Genomic DNA, 27,720 nt, shown 5'->3' with positions numbered 1-27,720 from the left:
AACGATTATGGAAATGTTGCTGTGGTTAAGGCGGCAAGATTTAGCCAGTGATTGGATGTGGGGCCCAAAGGAGAGGTCAGAGGAATTAGGATTACACCTAGCACCCTGGCATGTGTGGAGGGACTTTTTATAGTTGTCTGTTTTCCCATGAGTTTTAGTAAATTCACTCTCTCTATTACTATTATCACTGAGAGTGAAGGTGAAAGAAAATCCCAGATGATGGGCTTTCTCCAGAATGGGAATAGGGGGAAATCTTCCAATGGAGGCTCTATTTCTGATGACTCTGGTAACAAGCAGGAATTCCCTTAATTTGGAGAGATTTCATCTTGTTTCCTGTTTTGGCTATGTGACGGGAAGTGAAGGAAAATCTCTCCAATAGAACACAGATGGCAAAAAACCGACAGGGGTTAAAACCCTCCCTTTCTCTATCCAAAGAGAAAAAAAAAGTTCTTCCTTTATTTCTACTGTAAGAAATCAGAGTACGGGAAGGCTGCCAAGTCACTACTGGGAGATGGGAGCAGAATGAACTGAAATGCTGAAAGTATTTGTTCTGTAAACTTTGAGAATAAATGACTCCAAAGTGCCTGCAACTACAGAGGTCAATGAGAGTTTTTTTTTTTTGTTTGTTTGTTTCAGTGATTTTTATTGTTTTATCAAAAGGGTAACACACATATTCTCCCTGGATCAAGTACAATTTGCACAGTCCACATGCATCATCAAAGCATTTGTATATAATGGGTTTAAGTGCTTGTTTATAAGCGGTTTTATGTTTTGATTTATGACTAGCCGAGTGATGTGAATATTCACACAATTCACTGATTCTCAGCTCCTTAGATAAATCAGCCCCCACATGTCTGTAAAAATGTTAAGCTGTAAGTATTGAGCAACTGTTAATTTAAAATAAAATGGGTTGATAACCCTGCAAACGGGGCTTGGAATTTCTAGCTGGAAATATTTCCAATTGAAACTACAACACGGGCCCTAAAAAAAATAGTTTAGAATACTAACTTACAACTAATGCCAATTATGTAAATTTTAGTAGCTGGCAGTGAATTATTATCAACTATAGCTTGTAAAGAAAACCCTTCCTTTGCACTGTATTTTTCTCCAGTTGATGTCTGAAGTTGAAGTGTAACATATAGTGAAAAGTAAATTCTGAGTGTTCAGATCGCTCCATTGAAAAGCACAGTGCACTGTTAGTACAAAGCTGAAGATACTGTAAATAGTATCTATAAGTCAGTGAAGTCTATCTGTAAAATAGGTTTAGGTTCACCTTTGTTGAAATTTCATAAGTATAAAATGTGTCAAAAAAAAAATCTAATAAGTAGGTAAAAATGCTGGAATCCAGTTTTCCCATGAATCAAAACCTCAATTTCAACCTTTCATAAACAGATAATTCTAGATGAATAACTTACAACAGTGAGATAAAGTTTGTGTATTGTTTTTTCGTTTTTTTATGCATGGCAAATTAACATAATGTGGATAAAGGGATGACTCTCAGGTAGAATAGACAGAAATAACTCGCCAAGTGATTCTTGCAAATGAAACACCCACCTCTGCTAATAGCAGAGACTGATAAGAGAGACTTGACAAAAGTAGCACCGCATTATTTCCAGCACCTTTAATTAATTTAAGTTTGACAAAAAAATAATGAACAATATAAAAAAAAATATTTTTTTTTTGTTAAGGAACTTTTTTCCTTGTTACGTGTAAAAAGAGATTCTGTGCAATAATTAGAATGAAGGCTGTTAAATTGATATATAAAACTGGAGCAAAATATATAAAGCTGCTGGGTGTATCAGACAATTAAATGTATGCATCATAACCACTTCATCTCCGGAAGGTTTACCCCCCTTCCTGACCAGGCCATTTTTTCCGATTACTGCGTTATTTTAACTGACAATTGCGCGGTCATGCAACCCTTTACCCAAATAAAACGTATGTCCTTTTTTCCCGCAAATAGAGCTTTCTTTTGGTGTTATTTGATCACCTCTGCGTTTTTTATTTTTTGTGCTAGAAACAAAGGATGACCGACAATTAAAAAAAAAAAAAAACAATGTTTTTACTTTCTACTCTAAAACATATTCCATAAAAAAAGTAAAAAATCAAATTTCTTCATCACTTTAGGCCAATATGTATTCTGCTACATATTTTTGGTAACCCCCCCCCCCCCCAATAAGCGTATATTGATTGGTTTGCACAAAAGTTATAGCGTCTACAAATTATGGGATTTTTTATTTTATTTTACTAATAATGGCGGCGATCAGCGACTTATAGCGGGATTGCGATATTGCGGCGTACAATTTGGACACCTAACTGACACTTTTGACACTTTTTTGGGGACCTTATGACATTTATTATAGTGATCAGTGCTAAAAATATGCACTGTCTCTGTGCTAATGACACTGGCAGGGAAGGGGTTAACATCAGGGGTGATCAAAGGGTTAACTCTGTGCCTAGCTAATGTTCCAGTGTAGTAGTGTAGTGGGGGAGGTGCTTTTACTACTGGAAGACATGGATCAGTGCTTGATAGAAACACAGGATCCATGTCTTCTGTACTGACTGAATGACAGTCTGCCTCGTTTATATAGGCAGACTGGCATTCTGTCAGTTTAATGAACGATAAGCGGGTGCCGGAGGTGTAAAATCACAGTGGGAGCGAGCCGCCGGTGGCGCACACTCGCATCCAAAACCCGAAAGTGTAGAATAACATATATAAACGTGATTCTGCACAGCGCTGCTGCCTTATAACAGTGAATCTGCTTTGGGGTGGTCAGCAAGTGGTTAAAGCCGTATTAAACCCTAAAGCAAACATGTATTCTATTGCAGCTTACAAACTCTTAGATGTGATGGCTGCATTTGTTTTCTTTTTAGACTTTCTTTCTTCTATTTTCATCTGGTCACTGGCAAGTCTGTTGTTTTTCAGAGAAAGCTCTCTCATGCCGCGTACGCACGAGCTGACTTTTTGACCGGACTGGTCTGACAATTTGACCGTGTGTGGGCTTCATCGGACCTGCAGCGGACTTTTTCGGTCGAAAATTTGCCGGACTTTAGATTTGGAACATGCTTCAAATCTTTCCGACGGACTTGAGTCCGGTCGAAAAATCTGCTCGTCTGTATGCCAACGGACAAAAACTGACGCAAGGGCAGCTATTGGCTACTGGCTATCAACTTCCTTATTTAAGTACGGTCGTACGTCATCACGTACGAATCCGTCGGACTTTGGTGTGATCGTGTGTAGGCAAGTTCGGTCGTTAGAAAGTCCGTCGTGACTCCGTCGAAAGTACATTGGAAAGACCGCCGGACCTTTGTTGTCAGAAAGTCCAACCGTGTGTACACGGCATTACAGTTAAAGGGATGAGACAAACCATTTAACACTGGTGTGTTGCTTACAATGATCAGCTTTTATTTATTTATGTTAAACCTTTATCCCAAAAGGAAAAAAAAACTGTTTGCTGTAAATGCTTATAAAGTATTAGCTGGAATTTGGCTTCAATTTGTTAGTCCATTTAAAGCGGATGTCCAGGTTTCCTGTCACTTTAAATAGTTTGTTTGGACCAGCTTTGTATTCTGTGAATATATTCAAAGCTGCCTATGAATGGCTGAGCGCCACTCAGCTTTTTTCCGGGTTTAAGACGGGAAGTCTCTGTCTCACAGCCAGAACCCAACTCTGTGTATAGCTGAGGCTTCATACAGTTCATACAGCCCTTAGAGCCGTTAGTGAAGGAAATTGCTCATTTGGACCAACTTGGTCTAAACAAACTATTTAAAGTGACAAGAAACCTGGAGATCAGCTTTAAATCCTAATGCTAGTACATATAACACTCCTCTCCCCCCCCAGACTGACAATGCTGCTTTCCAAAGGTTCCACTGTGCTCCTTTATCCAGAGTGTAGGCACACTAATACAGGATGTATGTTACTGTCCAGATCACCAGGTGATAACAGAGGGAAAAAAGCCATAAAAAAGAAAACTAATGCAGCCACCACAAAAATAATTGGTAAGCTGCAATATATTACAGTTTTGGGTTCAATACTACTTTACGTTTGCTCTTGAACTTTTAAATGTGGTGCCTGAGTGGTTGAATTATGGAAATACTCCCGTTTTCTATGTGCCAGCTGAGTAGGAATAAACTACAGGTACCAGACAGTGTTTTTGCCCCTTGACATTTTTGACTTGCAGAAAGTCTGGTGCAGAATACTGCTTGTACCTTTTTACAGGATCACTTGAAAAAGACCAGCTAAAGTATTTTTTTAAATTAATATTACAATATTACATGTAAATTGTGGTCAACAGAATTTCAAAGGAATGTTTAGAGCTTGGATAATTTGATTCAAAGTGCTACTTTTCTTTATGTTTTGAGATACAAGGGGTAGAAACTTGGGGTATGGATTCTTCTACTTGCCATCCATTAAATGCATCTCCTTGATTTTGAAAAGTGTTTCTTCTGTGTTTCGGTCCAATGTACTTAGGCTGCAGTGCCATATACTCATTTGTGATCTGTTATGTCTAAAGCAAGCCATAGATGGACTGAAATTTGGACGGTTCAGCAGGAACCAATTGTTTTGCTTTGTGTCTTTTAAGGTTCTTTATCATAAACCTAAGGAAGCTCTAAAGGGCTGCACATAAAAACTATAACAATTATAGGAATACAATATAAGACTGACAGATATACAGTACATACAGTAAGCATGCACACACACACTACCTATCCTTCCAAGTGCATGAGTATGAATAATGGTCTGTGCGCAATAAGAATATGCTAAAATGTTACTTAGCTCATGTTACTCAATGTTACTTATAGTGGCTTCACGATCTCCGTAGGCAACCAGGATCCTCGACTCTACTGTACTTGCGATTGCAGGAAATTGGGCGAAAGCATCATAGTTTCTTCTGGCACAGACCTTCCTTGTTGTTATGTTATTATGGAGTCCTCCATCAGTTTAGGCCTTTGGGTAGACAATCCCACATGGGTGTATCCTTTCTCACTATATAGTTTGTATTGGCGATCATTTCTCAACTCAACCTCTAGATGGCACTGTTTTATCATTCGTGCCATATGTCATATATGTCAAAAGGTCAAGTTTTTGTTGACCTTTGTTGCTGTTTTCATATTTTTTTTAGAAGCCAGCTTGTGTAAACGTTTGCAACAAAATTTTTTGGAGAAGTGTCCACTAAAACACTCAGAAAAGCCTGATGTCACTTCTAAAAAAAATATATATATCTCTCAAATTCAACACACTGGACGAATTTCAAGCCATGTATGGGCAGGCTGGTTGTACAGAAGTCAAGCTCTCAATCGACTTCTGTACAGCCAGCCTATTGGAAAAATTTCACTCGATCAGTGGCTATAGCCGGTGGTGCTGATAAGTATTCTGACGGTGGGGAAGCCTCCCTGCTGTCAGAATGCAATAGATCCATGGGAAGGATTCCCCCATCCATATCGAATGTGTGGATGGGAAATTGAGGCATTTTCTTCAACCAGCTGGTTGAACGAAAGAATATGATTCGTGTATGGGCTGCCTAAGCCCCGGTTCACACAGGGGCAGCACGACTCGCTGAGGCGACCTGCAAACGACTTCCGCGGCGACTTGCAAAACGACTTCTGTATAGAAGTCTATGCAAGTCACCCCAAGTCGCCCCCGAAGTAGTGCAGGAACCTTTTTCTAAGTCGGAGCAACTTGCGTCGCTCCTATTAGAATGGTTCCATTGTACAGAACGGGAGGCGACTTGTCAGGAGGCTAGGTCGCCTGACAAGTCGCCCCTGTGTGAACCGGCTCTAAGGGTACTACTAAGTTCCAGATGTTCCTATATTTGAGACAGCACATGATACTTTTGGTTTTGGTTTCCCTAGTTTCTCAGTAAATTCTATTCTAGTTATTTGGGCTTTGCTATAATATTTTGCACTTATTTCTGAGAACTGTCTGTGATTAGGTCTCTCATTTCATTTGTCTTTAGTAAGTTGATAACTTACCAATTGATGTTGTTACGTTATACCCATTTCAATACAAATAAAAACTCTTTTGGATTAAAAAAAACATTGGAAAGAGTGATCCCCCTGCAAAATGTATTTGATTATACAATAAATAAAGCTTGTCTGATAGAGGCCCCTTGATCTACAATAAACAGTATGTATTTTAGTGGCAATTTCAGAACAGACACACACTTCAGGGAGTGCCTGAATGTACCATTCCATGCAAGTGATATCTGATTGAAAAGCAATGTGGGAAAGTCAGTGAACATAAATGCACATGCTGATTAAATCTAAAACGAGCCTTATCTCCAAGTAATCTGCATGTAAATGGGCACCTTAAAGAGATACAGTGTGTGTGAAAAGCCCAACCCTCCTCATTGACCCACTAATATAATGCTAGTTCTCCACTGCTATTCCTTCCTTTTCCTCAGCTGGGAAAAAATACCTGGTGCTTCTGGGTATCTAGGAACATATGATCTCCTCCCGTGTGATAGTTCATGTTTCTAGCAGGCAATCTCTAGGCCTACACATTGTCACACAATGGAGGGAGTGATGTCACGGCACCTTGTAGACTGCAACACTGGGTATTTTGGTTCCAGTTGTGATTTCAGAAGGGTTGCTGGTGCTATGAATATCCATGGGTGAGAGTGAGGGGCCTAATAATGCAGGGTTACTTGTCACACGGTCCTGAATGGTAACGTGACAATGATCCCTCGTTCACACCAATGCAATTTATCATGCAATTTGACAATCCCAAAATCGCATGACAAGTCACACTCCATTGCTGGCAATGGAATCGTTCAGATTGCCACGACTCAGAGAGAGGTTCCTGCCCCACTTTTTTCTAATTTCATTACGCCTTGCATAGACTTCTGTTCTGCGGCCTTGAAATCGCGACCAAGTAGCATTTTTTCAAAGCCGCACTGGTGTGAAACAGGGCTGATTTTTTACAGTAGATGTAAACCCCAAACTGGATTATGATTACTTTAAGTTTTAGTGTTCGGGTTATTGGGTTTACATCTACTTTAGCCATTCTATGGTTATTACTAAACATACAGCTGTTATCAAAAGGACGAGGCTGTTAACAGTGGTGGTATTAATGACAGCCGTAACATTAGTTTTCATTTACTTTTATAATATTTCAAGCACCAGAACTAAAGCTAAGAAAAACTGTTTGTCTACCTAATGCTTTGATTAACTTTGTGTCCTCTTCAAACATTACTTCCATGTAATTATTCTGCATATTTATCCAGTGTCCCCTGACTTTCTCATTGTATCTTCAATGTAAATAGTGAAATTTAACAGCAAAGCAGATACGTTATTTTTAAAGCAAAAATGCAGAATAAGTCAGAGCGTATTAATTTAATTGTTACTTTTATAGTTGCTAACCTTTTGACTCTAATTTGTATTTTCTTTCCTCCTTCAAAAATCAGTGGGCAGGTATCTTTAGGATTACAAAAGATCAAGATTGGCTATCATATAATGAAAACTAAAATTGTTACCTTGTAGATAGACTCTAAAAATATTTGGCTTGACAAAATATCTTGCTTTACTGATAATGATAGTAATTTTCCCAAGGCCCAAAAACCCGTAATAATATTGACTGGAATTTTAGAAATCGAATGTGCAATGGTAATGTGTGTGCAGACTCTGCTGGACAGGTGCCCATGCCAGGGGCATTGCAGTTCAAGAAGGCACTAAAAGGATTTTATTGTGCATATTATTGTTTCAGAAAAATCTAATGTCATACACTTTTTCCATTTTCCAGTGACTTTGCAATGCAAGAAGACAGTTCAACAGAAGAAGTTCAAGGCAACAGGCTCAATTTGACTGAGCAGAAAATAAATATGATGGTGCTGGATATCTGCCACAAACCAGGTGGCAGCGAGTACCTGAGGCAAATTCATCACATCATCCAGCTCAATGAGGTAGGGAAACTGCCTTTTTGCCGAGCAATTAGGTGTGTATTGGGTTGAAGCAGAGTATGCTGGCAGCTAAGCATTCGTCAAAGGCATAGTAATACTTTTTAAAGTCAATGGCAGACCTATTATTGCAGTAGAATTCTGCATATTTACATTGCAGTGGAGTTTGTCTACCAAAGGGTTATTGCAGTAAAAAAAAAAATGATATGGCATATACATGATGGCACATACTGTATAGTTCCTCTTTTTTTTTTTTTCCATGTTGAAATCAAAATTGTGTGTGCATGTGTAGATAGATATAGTTAAATTGTATATACACACAAACACATGTAGCAGTGTACAAGTGTGGGTATGTGCCCAAGATAGAAGAGGGCGCGAAAACAGCACACAAAGCTTCAGTTGGAGTAGTCAGTGCATGTGGACTGGTATTTTTTTGGGAACCATTTTAACTATCTTGAGATAGATTGATCGTATTAAAAATATCATTATGGTGAAAGAAAATTAAAAAGTAAATGCAGATAGCAAGTAAAATCAGTTAGTCATATCTAAGAAGCATTATAACTAAAATCAGAAAGTCCATGTATACTGCTTTTAAAATTGAAGTCTATCGCCACATGTTCCTCTACTGCTTAATCTCCCTATTATGATTTAGGCTGGGTTCACACCTATGCAAATTGGATGCGGGTTTCCTCGCATCTAATTTGCATGACAGGAGATTGTGACCGGCTCTCTATGGAGCCGGTTCACATATCTCTGTTGCGGCTGCGGAGCAGCTTGCACAGGAGTGCTGTGCATCTTTGGCTCAGTTTCAGGTAAAAATTTGGCCCTGATTCATCCCTGAAATGGAGAACAGGGACGCACCGGACCCCTTCTGCGAGTCGCATCCGTCGAAGGTGTGAACCCAGCCTTATTGTGTTTCACAGAGAATGCAGTGGGAATACAGTATCTCACAAAAGTAAGTACACCCATAACATTTTATTATATCTTTTCCTGTGACAACACTGTAGAAATGACACTTTGCTACAATGTAAAGTAGTGAGTGTTCAGCTTGTATAACAGTGTAAATTTGCTGTCCCCTCAAAATAACTCAACACACAGCCATTAATGTCTAGACCGCTGGCAACAAAAGTGAGTACACCCCTAAGTGAAAATGTCTAAATTGGGCCCAATGTGCCAATATTTTGTGTGGCCACCATTATTTTCCAGCACTGCCCTAACCCTCTTGGGCATGGAGTTCACCAGAGTTTCACAGGTTGCCACTGGAGTCCTCTGTCACTCCTCCATGACGACATCACGTAGCTGGTGGATGTTAGAGACCTTGCGCTCCTCCACATTTTATTTAAGGATGCCCCACAGATGCTCAATAGGGTTTAGGTCTAGAGACATGCTTGGCCAGTCTATCACCTTTACCCTCAGCTTCTTTAGCAAGGCAGTGGTCATCTTGGAGGTGTGTTTGGGGTTGTTATCATGTTGGAATATTGCCCTGCGGCCCAGCCTCCGAAGGGAGGGGATCATGTTCTGCTTCAGTAGGTCACAGTACATGTTGGCATTCATGGTTCCCTCAATGAACTGTAGCTCCCCAGTGCCGACATCACTCATGCAGCCCCAGACCATGACACTCCCACCACCATGCTTGACTGTAGACAAGACACACTTGTCTTTGTACTCCTCCCCTGGTTGCCGCCACACACTCTTGACACCATCTGAACCAAATAATTTTATCTTGGTCTCATCAGACCACAGGACATGGTTCCAGTAATCCATGTCCTTAGTCTGCTTGTCTTCAGAAAACTGTTTGCAGGCTTTCTTGTGCATCATCTTTAGAAGAGGCTTCCTTCTGGGACAACAGCCATGCAGACCAATTTGATGCAGTGTGTGGTGTATGGTCTGAGCACTGACAGGCTGACCCTTCAACCTCTGCAGCAATGCTGGCAGCACTCATATGTCTATTTCCCAAAGACAACCTCTGGATATGACGCTGAGCACGTGCACTCAACTTCTTTGGTCAACCATGGTGAGGCCTGTTCTGAGTGGAACCTGTCCTATTAAACCGCTGTATGGTCTTGGCCACCGTGCTGCAGCTCAGTTTCAGGATCTTGGCAATCTTCTTATAGCCTAAGCCATCTTTATGTAGAGCAACAATTCTTTTTTTCAGATCCTCGGAAAGTTCTTTGCCATGAGGTGCCATGTTTCCAGTGACCAGCATGAAAGAGTGAGAGCGATAACACCAAATTTAACACACCTGCTCATCGTTCACACCTGAGACCTTGTAACACTAACAAGTCACATGACATCGGGGAGGGAAAATGGTTAATTGGGCCCAATTTGGACATTTTCACTTAGGGGTGTACTCACTGTTGTTGCCAGCGGTTTAGACATCAATGGCTGTGTGTTGAGTTATTTTGAGGGGACAGAAAATTTACAATGCTATACAAGCTGTACACTCACTATTTTTCATCGTAGCAAAGTGTCATTTCTTCAGTGTTGTCACATGAAAAGATATAATAAAATAATTACAAAAATGTGAGGGGTGTACTTACTTTTGCGACATATATGAAAAGTGGTGCTGGGAACCATGGAATCACATGAGCATGCATTTGCGCAGGCTCACATGCTGGACTAGTTAGAATTTTAGGACCAACAATCCTCTTAATATTCGCTAGCAGGGCAACATGAATCCTTGGAGGAAAGAGAGACCGTGCAATTTGTATATCCTCAATGAAACATTTACCACTTGCTCACCAGGCCTTTTTCTGACACTCTTTGTTTACAAGTAAAAATCTTTTTTTTTTTTTGCTAGAAAATTACTTAGAACCCCCAAACATTATGTAATTTTTTTTAGCAGAGGCCCTAGAGAATAAAATGGCGATCGTTGCAATTTTTTATATCACGCGGTTTTTGGGCAGCGGTTTTTCAAATGCAATTTTTTGGGGGAAAAAATAAATGTTAATGAATTTAAAAATACAATATATACCCCATTTTTGGTAAAATATGAAAGATGATGTTATGCTGAGTAAATAGATACCTAACACCTCAGGCTTTAAAAGTGCACACTAGTGGAATGGTGACAAACGATGGTACTTATTAATCTCCATAGGCAACGCTTTAAAAATATCTACAGGTTATTACTTTAGAGTTTCGGAGGAGGTCTAGTGCTAGAATTATTGGTCTTGCTCTGATGTTTGTGGTGATACCTCAAGTGTGGTGTGAACACGGTTTACATATGTGGGCATGACCTACATATGCATTCACCATTGCACGCGAGTACAGGGGGACAGGGGCATTTTAATATTTTTTTTTATTATTGTGTATTTTATTACTTTTTTATTTTTACACTGTCTCTTTAAAAAAAAAAATGTTTTAAGTACTTTTATTGCTATCACAAGAAATGTAAACATCCCTTGCGATAACAATATAGCATGACAGGTCCTCTTTATAGAAAGATCTGGGGTCTGAAAGAATCTGCGGCTCAGATCACTTTTAGCAGAAAGACCACCACCTGAGGGAAAAGTTTATTCCGAGGTTATGGCATCTAGCTGCAGCCATGACTCCGGAATTAAACATCAAATTAGTGACGTATTTTCCCAGTTAGGTGGTTGGCAAGTGGTTATATGACTGTAGTAGAGCTTTACACTAACATATAAAATAAATATAAAATATATAAGAAGATGTAAAAAAGTTACCATGCTTCTATTCCTGTCTTGGTACATTAGTTCTCATGTTAAATATCTACTGACACCTGCATGGAACTCAGCCCAAACAAGACATTTTTAGAAAGATCTTAGTGAATATGTATTCTTACCCTAAAACTGCAAATATTTTCTATTTCCAGATTTTTCCTATGTATTTCTAAAAAAAAACATAAATTCATATGGCGTGTTATGTACTTTTGTTAGATAAACTGAAAATATACATAGAGAAAAGTGAAGTCAACATTTTATTTTTACAATATATCCAGGCAGAGGGCACTCTACATGGATTATGCTGAATTTGTTTTTTAATTTAATATTAAAGTAACTATGATGCAATTTAAATATGTACTGTGTTTTACCTTGCATTTCTTCTATAATCATTTTCATAGTTAATTTTTTTCTACTGTCTTTTGCATGTGTTGATACCACATATGCCTGGAAAAGACTTAATTAGTCTTGAACAACATGTAGGAAGGCCAGTATGGTGGCCTGAATTTATGGGAGGAGCCCGGTGGGTATTTAAGCAGCCCGCTCACCTGTGGTGCTTGTCGGTTTCCTGTGCGCGATACGTTACGTCACTAGGCCGACTATCCGAATACCAAACGTCCGTAAATCGTTGTCTCGCGAAGTTCCCGCATTTGCTATTTCGTGCTCGAGAGTGTCAGTGTTTACCGATCCGTATCGTTCGTACCACGCGTCTGGCTTGGCTGTCGCAGGTAGGGTCCCGTCGGACTTTTCGTTTTTCATATCATGTCACTAAACCGTGAGTTCAAATTTCGTTTCACCCGCATCTCACAAACTGCAATGTATATCGCTCGTACTTTCGATATGTTACAAATTCGATAGCGCAGCGACGCTGACGTCGCTTCATTTCTAGCATGTCGGTATCAGTAGACAGCCATAGCCAGTCGCAATTTTGTAAAAGATCAAATCAAGTTAGTTCGATACCAATCATTTCTCATTTCTGAGACATTTCTAAACTCATTTCGGACATTTCAAATCATTTCTCATTTCTGAAAACATTTCTGAACTCATTTCTGACGTTTTCAAATCATTTCTCATTTCAGTCACCTACCGCGCTCCGATTCGAATCCAGTCGCACCAAAGATGCGCCGATTCGTTCCGGTGTGCCCCAGTTATTACGGCCTCATTTCTATACATGCTCCAGAGTTACGTTATTGTCAGTCAATTGTACCTCTGTCATGGTTATCATTTCATTTCCATGTATCACGTCCCGACATGAATTCAGTCGCATGAAAAATGCACCGATTCGTCTCGGCGTGCCCCAGGATTGGCCTCATTTCTATACATGCTCCAGAGTTACGTTTCATCAGTCATTCGTACCTCTGTCATGGTTATCATTTCATTTCCATGTATCACGTTCCGACATGAATTCAGTCGCATGAAATGCACCGATTCATCTCGGCGTGCCCCAGGATTGGCCTCATTTCTATACATGCTCCAGAGTTACGTTTTATCAGTCATTCGTACCTCTGTCATGGTTATCATTTCATTTCCATGTATCACGTCCCGACATGAATTCAGTCGCATGAAAAATGCACCGATTCGTCTCGGCGTGCCCCAGGATTGGCCTCATTTCTATACATGCTCCAGAGTTACGTTTTATCAGTCATTCGTACCTCTGTCATGGTTATCATTTCATTTCCATGTATCACGTTCCGACATGAATTCAGTCGCATGAAATGCACCGATTCATCTCGGCGTGCCCCAGGATTGGCCTCATTTCTATACATGCTCCAGAGTTACGTTTTATCAGTCATTCGTACCTCTGTCATGGTTATCATTTCATTTCCATGTATCACGTCCCGACATGAATTCAGTCGCATGAAAAATGCACCGATTCGTCTCGGCGTGCCCCAGGATTGGCCTCATTTCTATACATGCTCCAGAGTTACGTTTTATCAGTCATTCGTACCTCTGTCATGGTTATCATTTCATTTCCACGTATCACGTTCCGACATGAATTCAGTCGCATGAAATGCACCGATTCGTCTCGGCGTGCCCCAGGATTGGCCTCATTTCTATACATGCTCCAGAGTTACGTTTTATCAGTCATTCGTACCTCTGTCATGGTTATCATTTCATTTCCACGTATCACGTTCCGACATGAATTCAGTCGCATGAAATGCACCGATTCGTCTCGGCGTGCCCCAGGATTGGCCTCATTTCTATACATGCTCCAGAGTTACGTTATCAGTCATTTGTACCTCTGTCATGGTTATCATTTCATTTCCACGTGTCACATTCCGACATGAAATCAGTCGCATGAAAATGCACCGATTCGTCTCGGCGTGCCCAGGATTGGCCACATTTCTGACACATGCTCCAGAGTCCAGATCATAGCTAATCGCAGACATCGGGGGATTGATCCACATCTCTGTCATGCAATTTCTACCATTTCACTCCCACAACGCATCACCGTTTCGAAACCAGTCGCATCTGAGGTGCACCGATTCGTCACGGCATGCATCACTGGTTCCGATCGCGTTTCATACCTATACCAGAGCTCGGTTAGTTGCCAGTCGCTAACACGGCACAACCAATTCGAGCCGCGGTCAAAACAATCATTTCTCTCATTTCATTTAATACTGCACTCCTATTCGAATCCAGATGCATCAAACAAGCACCGATTCGTCCCAGGAGCACCAATATTTTCAGTTGCCCCATTTCAATACATGCTCCAGAGCCCGGTTCACGGTCGAACAAATCGTGACACGACCAGGCCGCACCTCTGTCATGCAGTTCATTCATTTCACAATCAAAGCAAACATTTCGAATCATTTCATTGTCACAAGATTGCAAGCATCATACAAATCATTGCTTCAAGTTACTTAGCAATCCCTTCACGAATTGTCACCTTTTCATTTTCCTCAAAAAAAAAAAAAAAAAAATCCATACCTATACCAGAGCTCGGTCGGTTGCCAGTCGCAAAACACGGCACAACCAATTCAAGCCTCGGTCAAGGTAAACATTTCTCTCATTTCATTTCATGCTGCGCTCCGATTCGAATCCAGATGCATCAAACAAGCACCGATCCGTCCCGGTGTGCACCAATGTTTCTTCTGTTGCCTCGTTTCAGTGCATGCTCCAGGGCCCGGTTCACGGTCGCATCAGTCACGACACGGCCAGGCCGGACCTTTGTCATGCAGTTCAGTCATTTCAAACATCAAGGCAAACATTTCGAATCATTTCGTTCTCACAAAAAAAAAAAAAAAATATACGAGCTCAAAAACAGGATATTCTCATCAGATCAAATCATGTCACAGGCCGGCAGCGAAGACTTCACGGCCCCTCTGTCGGCTTTCACACAGGCCTCATTTCACTACCTCACAGTACGTACGAATGTGGGAATATTCGTTCAGCAGCCATCGACGAACAAACCATAGATCGGCTCTTACAAACAGAACTAGACCGAGAGTACGTTATAGGCCTTTCACTCAGCCCCCTTTCAGCACTTGGAGAGTCAGCCCTATTTGGGGCTCGTCAAGGGCAAATTCACAAATAAATTACGTTTGGGGTACCACCTGTCTGCGCCTCATTCTTCCCACATCCCCAGTCTCAATTCCCTGATTCCCTCCGAAGAATTCTCCCTAAAATATTCCTCCGTAGACATGCCGATACAAGCAGTCATCAAAGCAGGTACAGGTGCCTGGCTTTCCAAAACCGACATCTCGGATGCCTTTAAGCTCCTGCCTATCCATCCATCCCTTTGGTGCTGGCATGGCATCAAGTGGAAGGAGGCATATTATTTGGCCACAAAACTGACGTTCGGTTCGAAGAGCAGCCCTTGGCTCTTCGACACATTCGCTCAGTCTCTTGCTTGTATACTGTTACACAAGGCTCAGTGACAAAAGTCATCCATTACCTGGACGACTTCCTACTAATGGAACCTCCCAGCAAGCCCCCAGGAGACCTCGACAAACTCAGAGCGATATTCGGAAAACCCAATCTTCCCATCACCAAGCACAAAGTAGAAGGCCAGCACATAACATCACCTTTCTCGGGGGCCAACTTAGACACCTGCGCTATGCAAGCCAGTCTCCCCCTCGACAAACTAACCCGCATTAAGGCGGTCCTTCACAAATTCACCCACACCAAGGGGTGTACCAAGAAGCAGTTGCAATCTCTCCTGGCAATGCTGAATTTCGCCATACGAATTATTCCACAAGGCCGCACCTTCGTGTCACGCCTGCTGAGATTCCTGCCAGAAACACAAGACCCCGGTCAGATCTTAAATCTAGACTCCGCAGCAATAGCGGACCTATCTATGTGGGACGAATTCCGTCCTCCCGGAATGGCATATCCCTAATTATACCCATGGTTTCAGCCCTGTCACCCCAGGTGGTGACAGACGCTGCAGCCACCACAGGTTTCGCTGCAATTTTTGGCCATCATTGGTTTTCAGGACCCTGGCCTCAACAGATACTGTTGATACCCGGCTTATTCAAAACATCTTCCCTCCTCGAACTCTACCCCATGGTGGCAGCTGCACAACTCTGGGGTCACCATTGGACAGGGCAAACCGTAATCTTCACCACCGACAATCAGGCCACGGCAGACATCAACAAAGGCAGGTCCAATTCCCCAGCAGTCATGTCCTTCCTGCGCAGATTGGTACAACTGTTCTTACAGCATCAGTTTAACATACACTGTGCATTTATTCCAGGCAGACACAATTAGCTGCTGACGCACTGTCACGTTCTAACTACACCTCCTTTCCAAACAGGTTCCCGGAGCCGATCCAGTGTCGGCCCCTATCCCTGCCTGGTCACAACTGACCCTGGACTAGTTTAACATTTACAAGGAGCAACGCAGCTCATCAATCACTCACTCTCTCATAACACACTCAAAGCCTACCAGACAGCTTGAAAGGCGTTCAATAAATTTCTCACATCCTGCCGTAAAGGACCAATAGATGTCAAACAGGTATTGGCCTTCATTTCATACTGCCACACTCAGCTGACCTTATCTTACAATACCATTCGGCTATACCTAGCCGGCGTACAACATTTCGTGACCCTGGAAGACCCCACAAAATCTTCACTGTTCTCATCACACGCTATACGAGCCATCCTAAGGGGCATCCAGAAACAACAACCAGTGATTAGTACTAAGCGCTTACCCATTACGGGGCCCATCTTCAGGGATATGTCGACTATTCTGGCTACTTCGCCATTCGGTCTCCTGCCCAGCACGGTCCTACAAGCAGCCATATAGTTGGCTTACTACGGGTTCACCTATAACCACCCCACAGACCAAGTATTACGCAGACGGCACTTGCTTCGCCACCAAGACCATTTCATCCTTCACCTCGAGGTTTCTTAAACCCAGGAAACAGGCTCTGGAGTGGACATTTCACCTCTACAGAACCAATAACAGCTGGTGTCCAGTCACCGTACTTAACCGTCTCCTCTCACTCCTGCCTGAACAATCGGACACCAGTCCTCTTCTACCATTCCCAGTTAAACCCACAAACGCATGTCACTTTGTAAAACACATAAGGATACTTCTCCGCAATCTTCACCTTAAACCCAGTCAGTACTCCGGACACTCCTTCCGCATCGGAGCAGCCTCCGCAGCAACCCGCCAGGGGGTTCCAGACCACATCATCAAAAGACTAGGCAGATGGAAACCAGCCTGCGTCGCCCGGTATATACCCAGTCCTCAAGTAGAGATGGCACAGGCATTCTCCAAATTGGCTCAATGAATACCTGAAAACCAATTATATATTATATCCCTACCTGAATGTTTTTGCCCCCTTATTTTGGCATACCGGCCATTAGACCAAGGCACACTTTCAGGTCCATTTCATATGGTAAGTCCACACTTCCAGGTCTATTTCCGATGGTAAGTCTTATCTTTATTATTAAGTGTTATCTATGTCCATATCGGACATAGGGCTCCGACCATAAGTAGGAAGGCCAGTATGGTGGCCTGAATTTATGGGAGGAGCCCGGTGGGTATTTAAGCAGCCCGCTCACCTGTGGTGCTTGTCGGTTTCCTGTGCGCGATACCCACCCTCCCATCCCCATTTCAAGGCATTCATTTCATTTCATTCATTTCATCTCATTTCTCTCTACAGAATAATCATTTCTTAAAACCAGGGTATGCCCCCTTATTTTGGCATACCGGCCATTAGACCAAGGCACACTTTCAGGTCCATTTCATATGGTAAGTCCACACTTCCAGGTCTATTTCCGATGGTAAGTCTTATCTTTATTATTAAGTGTTATCTATGTCCATATCGGACATAGGGCTCCGACCATAAATAACTATTAATGTTGTCTTCATGAAATAAAGGTGCTGTTGCCGCAAATTGACATTGTTCTGCGCTAATATCTCTGCTATGCCGCTTTGCATTGTAGGTTTACCTGAATGAGGCATTGTCTTCCCAACATTCTGAGCAGGCAGAAGCACATTCAGAAGCATTTCATATGACCTTGACCAGTGCAGAAGACCAGATTTCATCTTTCAACCCTCTCCATACATTCACACTACCTGGTATAAGTGCTGAGAGTGAGGTAGGAAACTGAATAGCAAGATATTTTCTGTTGATTAATATATTAGATGCATCTAGGAACTGCTGAAAGACCGTCAATGTCTCAGTAAAAATGGATTGAATTCTTATTACTTCAAACATTCCATTCATATGAAATGATTGTTTTTTTATATTGATGTATTTACAATTGTATGGGTCAACAGCACTTTGTTTTATGAATTTTTAACTTGCAGTTTCCATGTGTATACGCTGTATGCATGGCATATAAATATCTAAGTTTTCACGTAGAGTGGCTATACAGTAATTGTGAGGGTCGTGTCCCTGTTAAGACCGGATGACCACTGGTGTGGCGTGTTTCACCTATAGCAGACTTCTTTCAGGGGTGCTTTATGTGCATGCACTGGTACTCGGGGGCTCCAGAACTGTTCCTTTTGGGCAGTCAGATGCTCAAAATTACATTCAGTGATAGCTCAGCGTCTGAAATTTCTCCAGTTCCTTGGTGACACAGAGAGCCATAGAGTGTAATTGTGGCATAGAAGTTAATAGCAGTCACATCCTGGTTGAAACCTAGGCTTACTCCGTGGTCTGGCAAAGGACATGGTCTGCTTGGGAATAGCATTCCTATTCACTGTAATAGTAAATTATGCCCACCTAGTACTAGTATTTGCAGCAGACTTCAGAATTCCACTGTGAAACGTTTATGACTCTCTGGAGTGACAGGTAATATAGTTATTTTGCTAAGTATTGTCCAAGAACAGTGGTAAATTGGTGCATTCACTGGGATTCAGATACAAATCCCAAATCTTTGTCAAGGAACTGGGATTTGTGAAAACTGTAATCCGTAACGAATAAGGAAATTGCCTACGGTTAGATTTTTGCATTATTCACCTAAAAATTGGCAAATATATCCAATATGAGCTGACATAGTCACTGCATGGAACAGTGCAGACTTTTTGTGTTAAAAAGGAGCAAAGAAAACAACTAGTTCTAAGTGTCCCTAAGCTATGGCCTATCCCTGATTGTAAAGTACAGTAGACCATAACACATAAAACCCCTAAAATGATATCTTAACACTTAATCACATGATTAAATATTTATTCCTTAACCTTCTCCCGACCAGCGCACGCTGATGTACGTCGGCAGAATGGCACGGCTGGGCAAATGGGCGTACCCGTACGTCCCTTTGAATTTGCCGCCGTGCCATTGGGGACCTCTGTGAGTCGGGTCGCGTGTCCCGTGGACTCGATCACCGTGGGGATACCTGCGATCGCCTCATGGAGAGGACGAACGGGGAGATGCTAATGTAAACAAGCATCTCCCTGTTCTGCCTAGTGACAGTGTCACTGATCTCTGCTCCCTGTGATCGGGAGCAGAGATCAGTGACGTGTCACACGTAGTCACGCCCACCCACAGTTAGTAACATGCCCCAGGACATACTTAACCCCTCCCTAGCCCCCTAGTGGTTAACCCCTTCACTGCCAGTGTCATTTACACAGGAATCAGTGCATTTGTATAGCACTGTTTGCTGTATAAATGACAATGGTCCCAAAAATGTCCCATGTGTCTGCCATAATGTCGCAGTCACAATAAAAATTGCTGAGCGCCGCCATTACTAGTAAAAAAAATTATTAATAAAAATGCCATAAAACTATGCCCTATTTTTTAAACGCTATAACTTTTGCGCAAACCAATCAATAAACGCTTATTGCAATTTTTTTTTTTCACCAAAAATATGTAGAAGAATACATATCAGCCTAAAAACTATTTTTAGGGGATATTTATTATAGCAAAAAGTAAAAAATAATGTTTTTTTTTTCAAAATTGTCGCTATTTTTTTGTTCATAGCGCAAAAAATAAAAACCACAGAGGCGATCAAATAACACCAAAAGAAAGCTCTATTTGTGGGAAAAAAGGATGCCAATTTTGTTTGGGAGCCATGTCGCAGGACCACGCAATTGTCAGTTAAAGCGAGGCAGTGCCGAATCGCAAAAAATGCTCTGGTCAGGAAGGGGGTTAATTCTTCCGGGGCTGAAGCGGTTAAAGTTGCAATTTAGTCATAAAATTAAGTCCTGATAAAGCATTTCAGGTTGGTCCCTTTTAAAAGTATGTGCCTATACTGTTTGAAATCCAATAATGTAGTGTCGCACCCTGCTCTGCACAGGCCCAGTTGCTCTCCATTCTCAGCACTGTGCCTAAAATCAGAACCACTAGAGGCTGATAAGCTAACAGCTTTAAGATTTACTGTTGCTGAAGGGGGAAGAAAGCAATAGGAATGATGCAGACTGTGCTGAGGGAGAAAAAAAAAACAGGAGAGATGACAGGACAAACTCTTCTGCCAGGGAGGCACTTAAGAGTTGAACTTGCAAGAATAGTGTCTTATCTTATTTCCCTGAATCTTTCTCCTTTTTCTGTCATCGGTAGCCTGTCAATTTCAGGATTGTAAAGCTATTGTCAGCTTTCCTCTTTAGCTAAGCCAAGACATACAATCAAGGCTGAAAATGTACATATTTTAATTACAGAAAGAGATGTATAGTTTTTGAGACCAAGGAGAGGGAGAGAGTTTACGATAAGGAAGTAACTGGCTTCAACAAAATGGTGGCCTCCAGCAAGAAGAAAAATTAGCAACACAGCACACACTAATTTTGGTAGCATAATTATTAATGTGGAATGTATGTTATTTTGTTAAATAACAATTAAAGTGGAATTCCAGTTAATAATGAAAAAATACTCTTTATTTTTATATATAATATATACAAATTTTATATTATGCAGTATTGGAATTGCTAAATGTGTGATGAGAAACTACAGTCTAATCTAGACATCCAGCAATTCTCCTCTGCTTCACCGACAACGGTTTCCTGTGCAGCCAAATGTTTCTGCTAACGGGTACTTCCTGGTACCTTTGTCAGAGTTTGTGCAAGCAGCGCAGCCCTGCCCATGTCCTGCCCAGCCCCATCTGTGATGTCATATGTTTTCTCATGAATTAGGATGCACAAGCATCCTCTTTTATTAGAGTGCTCAGACAGGAGGAGCAGAAGGAATGAGATATGCCCACAAGCCGCCCTAGCTGTAAGAACGTACAAACAAATAGATTTAAAACATTTTACACATAACGATGGATTGTTACACTCTACTGTTTAACTGATTGCGGCAAGTAAATTGAACCCAGGCCTTTTATTCCACTTTAAACCCTTAATCTCGACCCTAACCCTTAAAGTGTATGTACATACTAACAACGAATGTCCCTTTCGGTCTAATAGATGCACCATTGAAAGGGTTTTGTTAAATAAATGCAGAAAAATACCAATTGATCCTGACAGAAATCTAGTGAGTTTGTAACAACCTGTGCCTCTGCTGCACTAAATTCTCAAGCAGTGTATCGGCCCTACTCAGTTCACCTTTGTGGACCACAAAACACCTCTTCCCTATGTTATGGAGAGGATGAGAGGGAAAGTGTTCTGTAGCCCTAAAAAACTTCCCATCCTAGGTGACAATTCTGCTCTTCTGTAGATACAGTACAGTGAAGGAGCATTATCCCACAAGGGCCAGAAGTGTATTACTGGCAGGATCACAGGGTGAAAATAGAGAACAGAAAAACCTGGAAAAACAATGCAACCACAGCATTAGTGGACTGGAAAGCTGCTATACATTACATTTTTGTTCATAGGTTTAGATACACTTTAACACAATCCTAACACTTTACTTGAACCCATTGCTTGTTAACCTCTGCAGAAGCATATTTATCTTAATAAGCACCCAAAATTTCTGTAACCAAAGCCAGATCAACACTAAAATGAACACTGCTGATCCACCAGCTCTGAAATCTACTGGTCAATACTTGGAAATGTGCAACGTATTGTCAGCTGGTTGGTGAACTTTTCAACATTTGCTAACACATTGCAAAATGTGTAATTTGCAGTGGGTAACAGCAGTGCATGGTCTGCTCTGTGCTACCAGCATACACAAGCTGTGAGTGGCCACTCAAAGCAGCATTATTAGGTCTTAAATAATAAAAAAAAAGAAGTTGGGTACCAAAGTTGTACAATATCAAATTATTTAGAAAGGTGATGTAAATGGGTGTTTTCAATATAATTTACATTGTAGTTTAAGTGGTAGGGCCCTCCCCTTCCAGACTACTATCAGCATGTGTGTACATTGCACATACATGCCAACTCAGATGTGTTTATGTAACGCATACATATATATTTGTATCTCAGAAATTTAAATTATAACCATTGTGTAAATTAGTCCTTATTTATTGTGCAATCGGTCATACATAACAAGAGTTTGAGTTTCTTGTGCTCTCAGATCAGTATGTGTGCCATCTGTTTATTTTAATTCTTTGTACCAATTTTAGATTAGAACCATAAAATGGCTTCTAATTAAGATACATCATGCAATATAAATCCTAGCTCCCCCTCTGTTTATTTCCTGGTAAACTTCTTGCTGACAGTAGGAAATTGTAAATTGTTACTGCACATTCAAAGCATCCATTTATTTCTCCTTTCAAACAAAGGCTGAAGCTCTCAGACAAAGTGCTTGGGCAAATTGCCACTAACAGTTGGAATGTGGTAGAAAAATTGATTTATATTTTAATAAATAATGACTACATCACTTAGTGGATTTGTAAATTAATTGTTGTCTTATTGGGATAAAAACCCGCCTGTCTGCATTTGATTTATACTAACAGGCTAAGTCTGTCTTACCCTTTTTGTTCGTCTATCACAGATAAATTAATAGATGTGATTAATAACTAATAAAACCTTCTTTATTTTTATCAACAGTCTAGCACAATGAAAGAGGGATGGAATTGGTCAGCATTGTTACCACACTGTTTACAAGCGAATCCTGTGACCTTGGGAGGGCTGCTACTGCACAGGTACTCTGTTATGCCATAGTCAAGCTAATTAGTGATATGTGCCAGTTATGCTCTCAGAATAAATACTGTACCACAGAATGCATTCTAGACCTTTATTATCCTTTATGTTTAGAGCCATTGACTTTTTAAAGCAAATGTATTTAGGTTTGGACTGAAAATAAAAAAAAATATTTCCTGCCATAAGGTGGATCTCTTAGCTATTTTTTACATATTAATCTGTCTATTCTTAGCCGCTCTTTAAAAAAAAAAAAAAAAAATTCTGTTATTTATAGAGTTCAGTAAGTCTAACTCAGATTCACAACTGAATAAATCTGAGGAGCAACTCCCCCTTCCTTGAGTTATCTGTTCACCCTGGTTTAAATATTTATTTGTAAAACTAATATTGTGTATACATAGTAAAAAATCACATTTAGAGAATGTATAAACTAATACTAAATTAATATAAATCCCAAACTATTAGAGTTTCCTGTTAAATATATGGCCCTGCTGCAGGAAAAATGTACTCTTTTTGAGCAATCATCAAAATGTACCTTATATAAATCAATAAGGCACACATCATGACTACCAAATTGTGTTATATTTTCAAGTACAAAAAAACTTTTTCTTGTCGGATCAATCTTTCTTAACCTTTACACCCTGAAGAAATCTTGGGAATCATTTTTAGGTTTTCATGAAACTCTTGTATTAAAATGATTATATCTACAGCTCATAGTGCATTAGCATAATATATAGTAATGAATTATTTATAATAATACATAAAATAATGTATTATGTATACATACAATAATAAAGATTTTAAAGTGTGCCACAATAAGAAACTGATGCTTGTTTTTTGCTGAACGAATACAAAAATTTGATGTTGAACAGGGAGAATTTTTGTGGGGCTCATTATGCTGCCATTGAAGTTCACTACCTTACCAATGCCATAGGATCGTTTTCCAGCCTAAATATCCATAGTATTCTAGAATTATAGATCTTTGGGATCTTCTTGTACTCTTGGGCCTTTTTCTTTCAACCACCAGTATAGCTCTAATCACTGTAAGGATCTGCAAGATTATTACCAATAATAACAATAATGTCATAATTAATGCCACAGTTACAGCCTGTATATAATACTTCAATTATTGGGTTTTGTTAAGTCAGTCCTAATTCATTTCAGTTTTAAAACCTACTTTCATACTTGATATCCTTCATTTGATCAAAAAGTAGATATATCCAATTTAGATGAAAGCTGTGTACACTTTAGCAGTTAAACTACTAAAAACATCAAAAATGTAATTTACCATATACTGTAAATGTTCAGTGTTGTCTGATATTAAGATCACTGCCAAGCTATCTTAATATCTACAGGGAGTCTCATTTTACTGCCAACTGTTTTGTGGTTGTAATCTGCAAACCTAGTATGTCATCAGTTTAAGTTGCTGCTGGCAAGAACGCTTATGAATCTGATCTTTCCACGGTCGAGATAAGTCATGCTATCAGATCAAGCTGCACTTTAGAACTGCTGGGCCTTGTCCTCTTTGCTTATAAAAAGAAAGGCATTTGCACATTTGTTTGCTAGAGTATTAATGACAGTAGCATTAAATCAAATATTTTCAGTTTTATGCAGCCATATCAATAGTATAAAAGTTAGCTTCAGATTGTATTGGGTTTAAAAACTTTTTTGACCTTTCATCAGAAGTTATTTGATGGTTACAAGTAGATAAAGCACATATTTCAATACACCGCTCAATCGAAGTGTAGTGAATATTGTACATTTACTAACCCTCCTGGCAGTAATCCCGAGTGTGACTCGGGGTTAAATTTCAGTACCATTAGCGGTAACCCCAAGCCACACTTGGGATTGCATTGCAGAATCCTGGTCCAGGAAACTTACCTTGTCACCAGGATCCTGCGATGTCCCCCCCGCTATGTCCCCGCCGCATCCTCCGCCCGAAGCTCTGAGTGCCAGGCTCCATTCCCTGCGAGAGTCCCGACACATGGGGGCAGAGACCGGTAGCGAATTCAAAAAGTATAAAATATATAATGCATACAGTACACTGTAATCTTACAGATTACATTACTGTATCAAATAATTTCACATCCCTTTTGTCCCTAATGCTTTGTCCCTGCATGCACTTTTATATTTTAGATACTGTTCTATCTGCCTGGAAACTTGAGATTGTACATGGCAACCAAAAAGTGCCCCTTTACATCAAAAGTGGTTTTAGACCAGCTAGAAAACAGCAATAGTAAATTAGAACACCTGCAGAATTGAGCGAATGAATCGTGGGGAAATTAATTTTATTATTATATTATTATTTTTTTATAATTATTTATAGTTATTTAATATATTATAATTTATGATTTCGTGTTTCAAACTTTATCATACATGGGATGTCTACTAGACTCTTGTTTGGACAGATTTAAGTGTGTTATTACTAAGAATTACAGACCTACAATATAAAATGCCAAATTTCTATGCGAAACAATTTACCGCTTTGAGATTCAAAAATCGGACATATTCATACCACCAGGGAGGCTACAAAACAACAAATGGAAACCACATTAAATTATTAAAAATATGCTTTACATCAATCATAGGCCCAGGTCTCAGCATAGGCAAGGCATCAGGACATGCACACAGGATTGACAGATGTGGAACCTGTAAGGCCCCTTTCACACTGGGGCGGTAGGGGGCGTCGGCGGTAAAACAGCGCTATTTTTAGCGCTGTTTTAGCGCTGTTTTACCGCGGTATTCGGCCGCTAGCGGTGCGGTTTTAACCCCCCGCTGGCAGCCGAAAAAGGGTTAAAACCCCTCGTATAGCGCGGCTATAGCCGCGGTATTACCGCGGTATAGCCGCGCTGTCCCATTGATTTCAATGGGCAGGAGCAGTTTAGGAGCGGTGAATACACCGCTCCTTCACCGCTCCAAAGATGCGGCTTGCAGGAGATTTTTTCTTCTCCTGCCAGCGCACCGCTTCAGTGTGAAAGCCCTCGGGTTTGCAGGCGCTATTTTTAGCGCAATAACGCCTGCAAACCGCCCCATTGTGAAAGGGGCCTAATAGCTAAGAAGAACACCAGAGAGCGCCACTCTAGATTCCGCATAATTGGTAATGTGAATAGGCTTGACAAAGAGGAGAACACCACAAAACGCATAGCCATGTCCCCTTGAAATCACTTCTGGTCTTGTTGCAGTCCACTGTCCCTCTACTTCCTTACTCCCTGGTTGCCTGGACACTGTAGGCAACCCAGATAGCAGCGGTGTGCATTGGATTTCGACCCAAACACCAGCTAAACATACCTACTATCACCACTATCTTCCACTACACGCGCTTTCCATCTTGTTCCGATTGAGTTGCCAGTTGTTTTTTGCTATTCACATTACCTATTTTACAGGCACCCCTGGTGTTCTCAGCTGTTACAGGTTCCACATCTTTCAATCCTGTAAGTATGCCCTAATGCCTTGCCTTTGCTGAGACCGGGACCTATGATCGATGATAAGCATATTTTACTGATTTTATGTGAGTTGCTATTTGTTGTTTTTTTTTTTAATAAATGTACAATATCCACTACACTTGCACACACTCTGCTGTATTTTATCTGCCATTATAGGGATCTCTTAAGCCTCCTGAAGGTGCTGCATAAAGGTGTTCTGGATTTGGCAAAAACTTCATAAGCTATAAGAATCGGTTTATGAACTATAAACCGCAGACTTTTCTAGACATTTTTAGACTTTTCTCTGAATTTCCATAGGCAGTTATGGGTTAAGAGCCCTAATTATCCCTTTGCACCATCTCACTCCCTATACTTGATAATTAAAAGTGCTAATTCCTGTCGGATTTCATCACCCACTTTGGATGTACACTTTCTTCTCCTCTCTGCTCATGTTAATGCCCCTGGTGTTTAAAAGCCATTCAATAACCCACTTCCTAAAAAAGTTGAACGCTGCTTGAAAGGAGAGACAGATTCTACTGCAGCCATATCATGTCTTATAGAACAGGAGTCAATAGCTTGGCAGAGAATGGCTTTTATAGATTAGAAATAAATAAAGGTGGTTACATGGAACAAACTTAATCAAGTCATTTAAAGACTCTAGACTGGTAACAGGCTCATTGTATAGAATTATATGTATGGCTTGTTTATTCAGCTTTATTTTATTATTAAATTATACATAATACCTTGAACAACATACCGTACATATTTTTTCTGTTTGAAACCCAAATGGAATGAGCTGCAATTCCATTTGACCACCTCACGCAAATCGCCGTACCTGTACGTCGGTACTTTGATGCTAAATACCGTTGTTATGTCAGCAGCTAGCGGCCATAACCCTGGTATTTTCAGAAATGGCGTGCATCTCTCTTTGAGATTAAAGTGGTTTCTGCAGCAGATTCGCCGCTAAATCATTTTTATCGGTGGCGGGAGAGAGCCCCCCCTCCCGCCGCGCTCCGGTCGTCTCCGTCACTCGGTAACGTCACTTCCGCCCAATGCTCTTAAAGGGGATTTTTTTTTTTTTTTTCAAATTACATTTGTTTTTATTTTTTTTTTATTGCATTTTAGTGTAAATTTGAGATCTGAGGTCTTTTTGACCCCAGATCTCATATTTAAGAGGTCCTGTCATGATTTATTTCTATTAAAAGGGATGTTTACATTCCTTGTAATAGGAATTAAAGTGACCCATTTTCTTTTTAAAGGACAGTGTAAAAATAAAAAATAAAAGGTAAAATAAATAAGAAAAAAAAAAATGTAAAG

General features: G+C 40.6%; 1 protein-coding gene across 7 annotated transcripts in view; it reads left to right on the top strand.

Moving 5' to 3' along the window:
- Positions 1–27,720, top strand: part of KIAA0825 (KIAA0825 ortholog) — a 784,945-nt gene that overhangs the window by 410,673 nt on the left and 346,552 nt on the right. For 6 of the 7 annotated variants that reach the window (XM_073624511.1, XM_073624512.1, XM_073624514.1 and 3 more), the window contains 3 exons: positions 7,742–7,901; positions 17,974–18,129; positions 22,892–22,986. In XM_073624511.1, the coding sequence (XP_073480612.1) occupies positions 7,742–7,901; positions 17,974–18,129; positions 22,892–22,986 (411 nt within the window). The remainder of the gene's footprint in view (positions 1–7,741; positions 7,902–17,973; positions 18,130–22,891; positions 22,987–27,720) is intronic. The other variant, XM_073624517.1, reaches the window with a different exon arrangement.

Source organism: Aquarana catesbeiana, linkage group LG01 (assembly GCF_042186555.1).
Source record: "Aquarana catesbeiana isolate 2022-GZ linkage group LG01, ASM4218655v1, whole genome shotgun sequence".
In the NCBI taxonomy this organism is placed as follows: domain Eukaryota; kingdom Metazoa; phylum Chordata; class Amphibia; order Anura; family Ranidae; genus Aquarana; species Aquarana catesbeiana.
The sequence above is the reverse complement of the archived record's forward strand: the minus strand, read 5'-3'. Positions and strand labels throughout refer to the sequence as shown.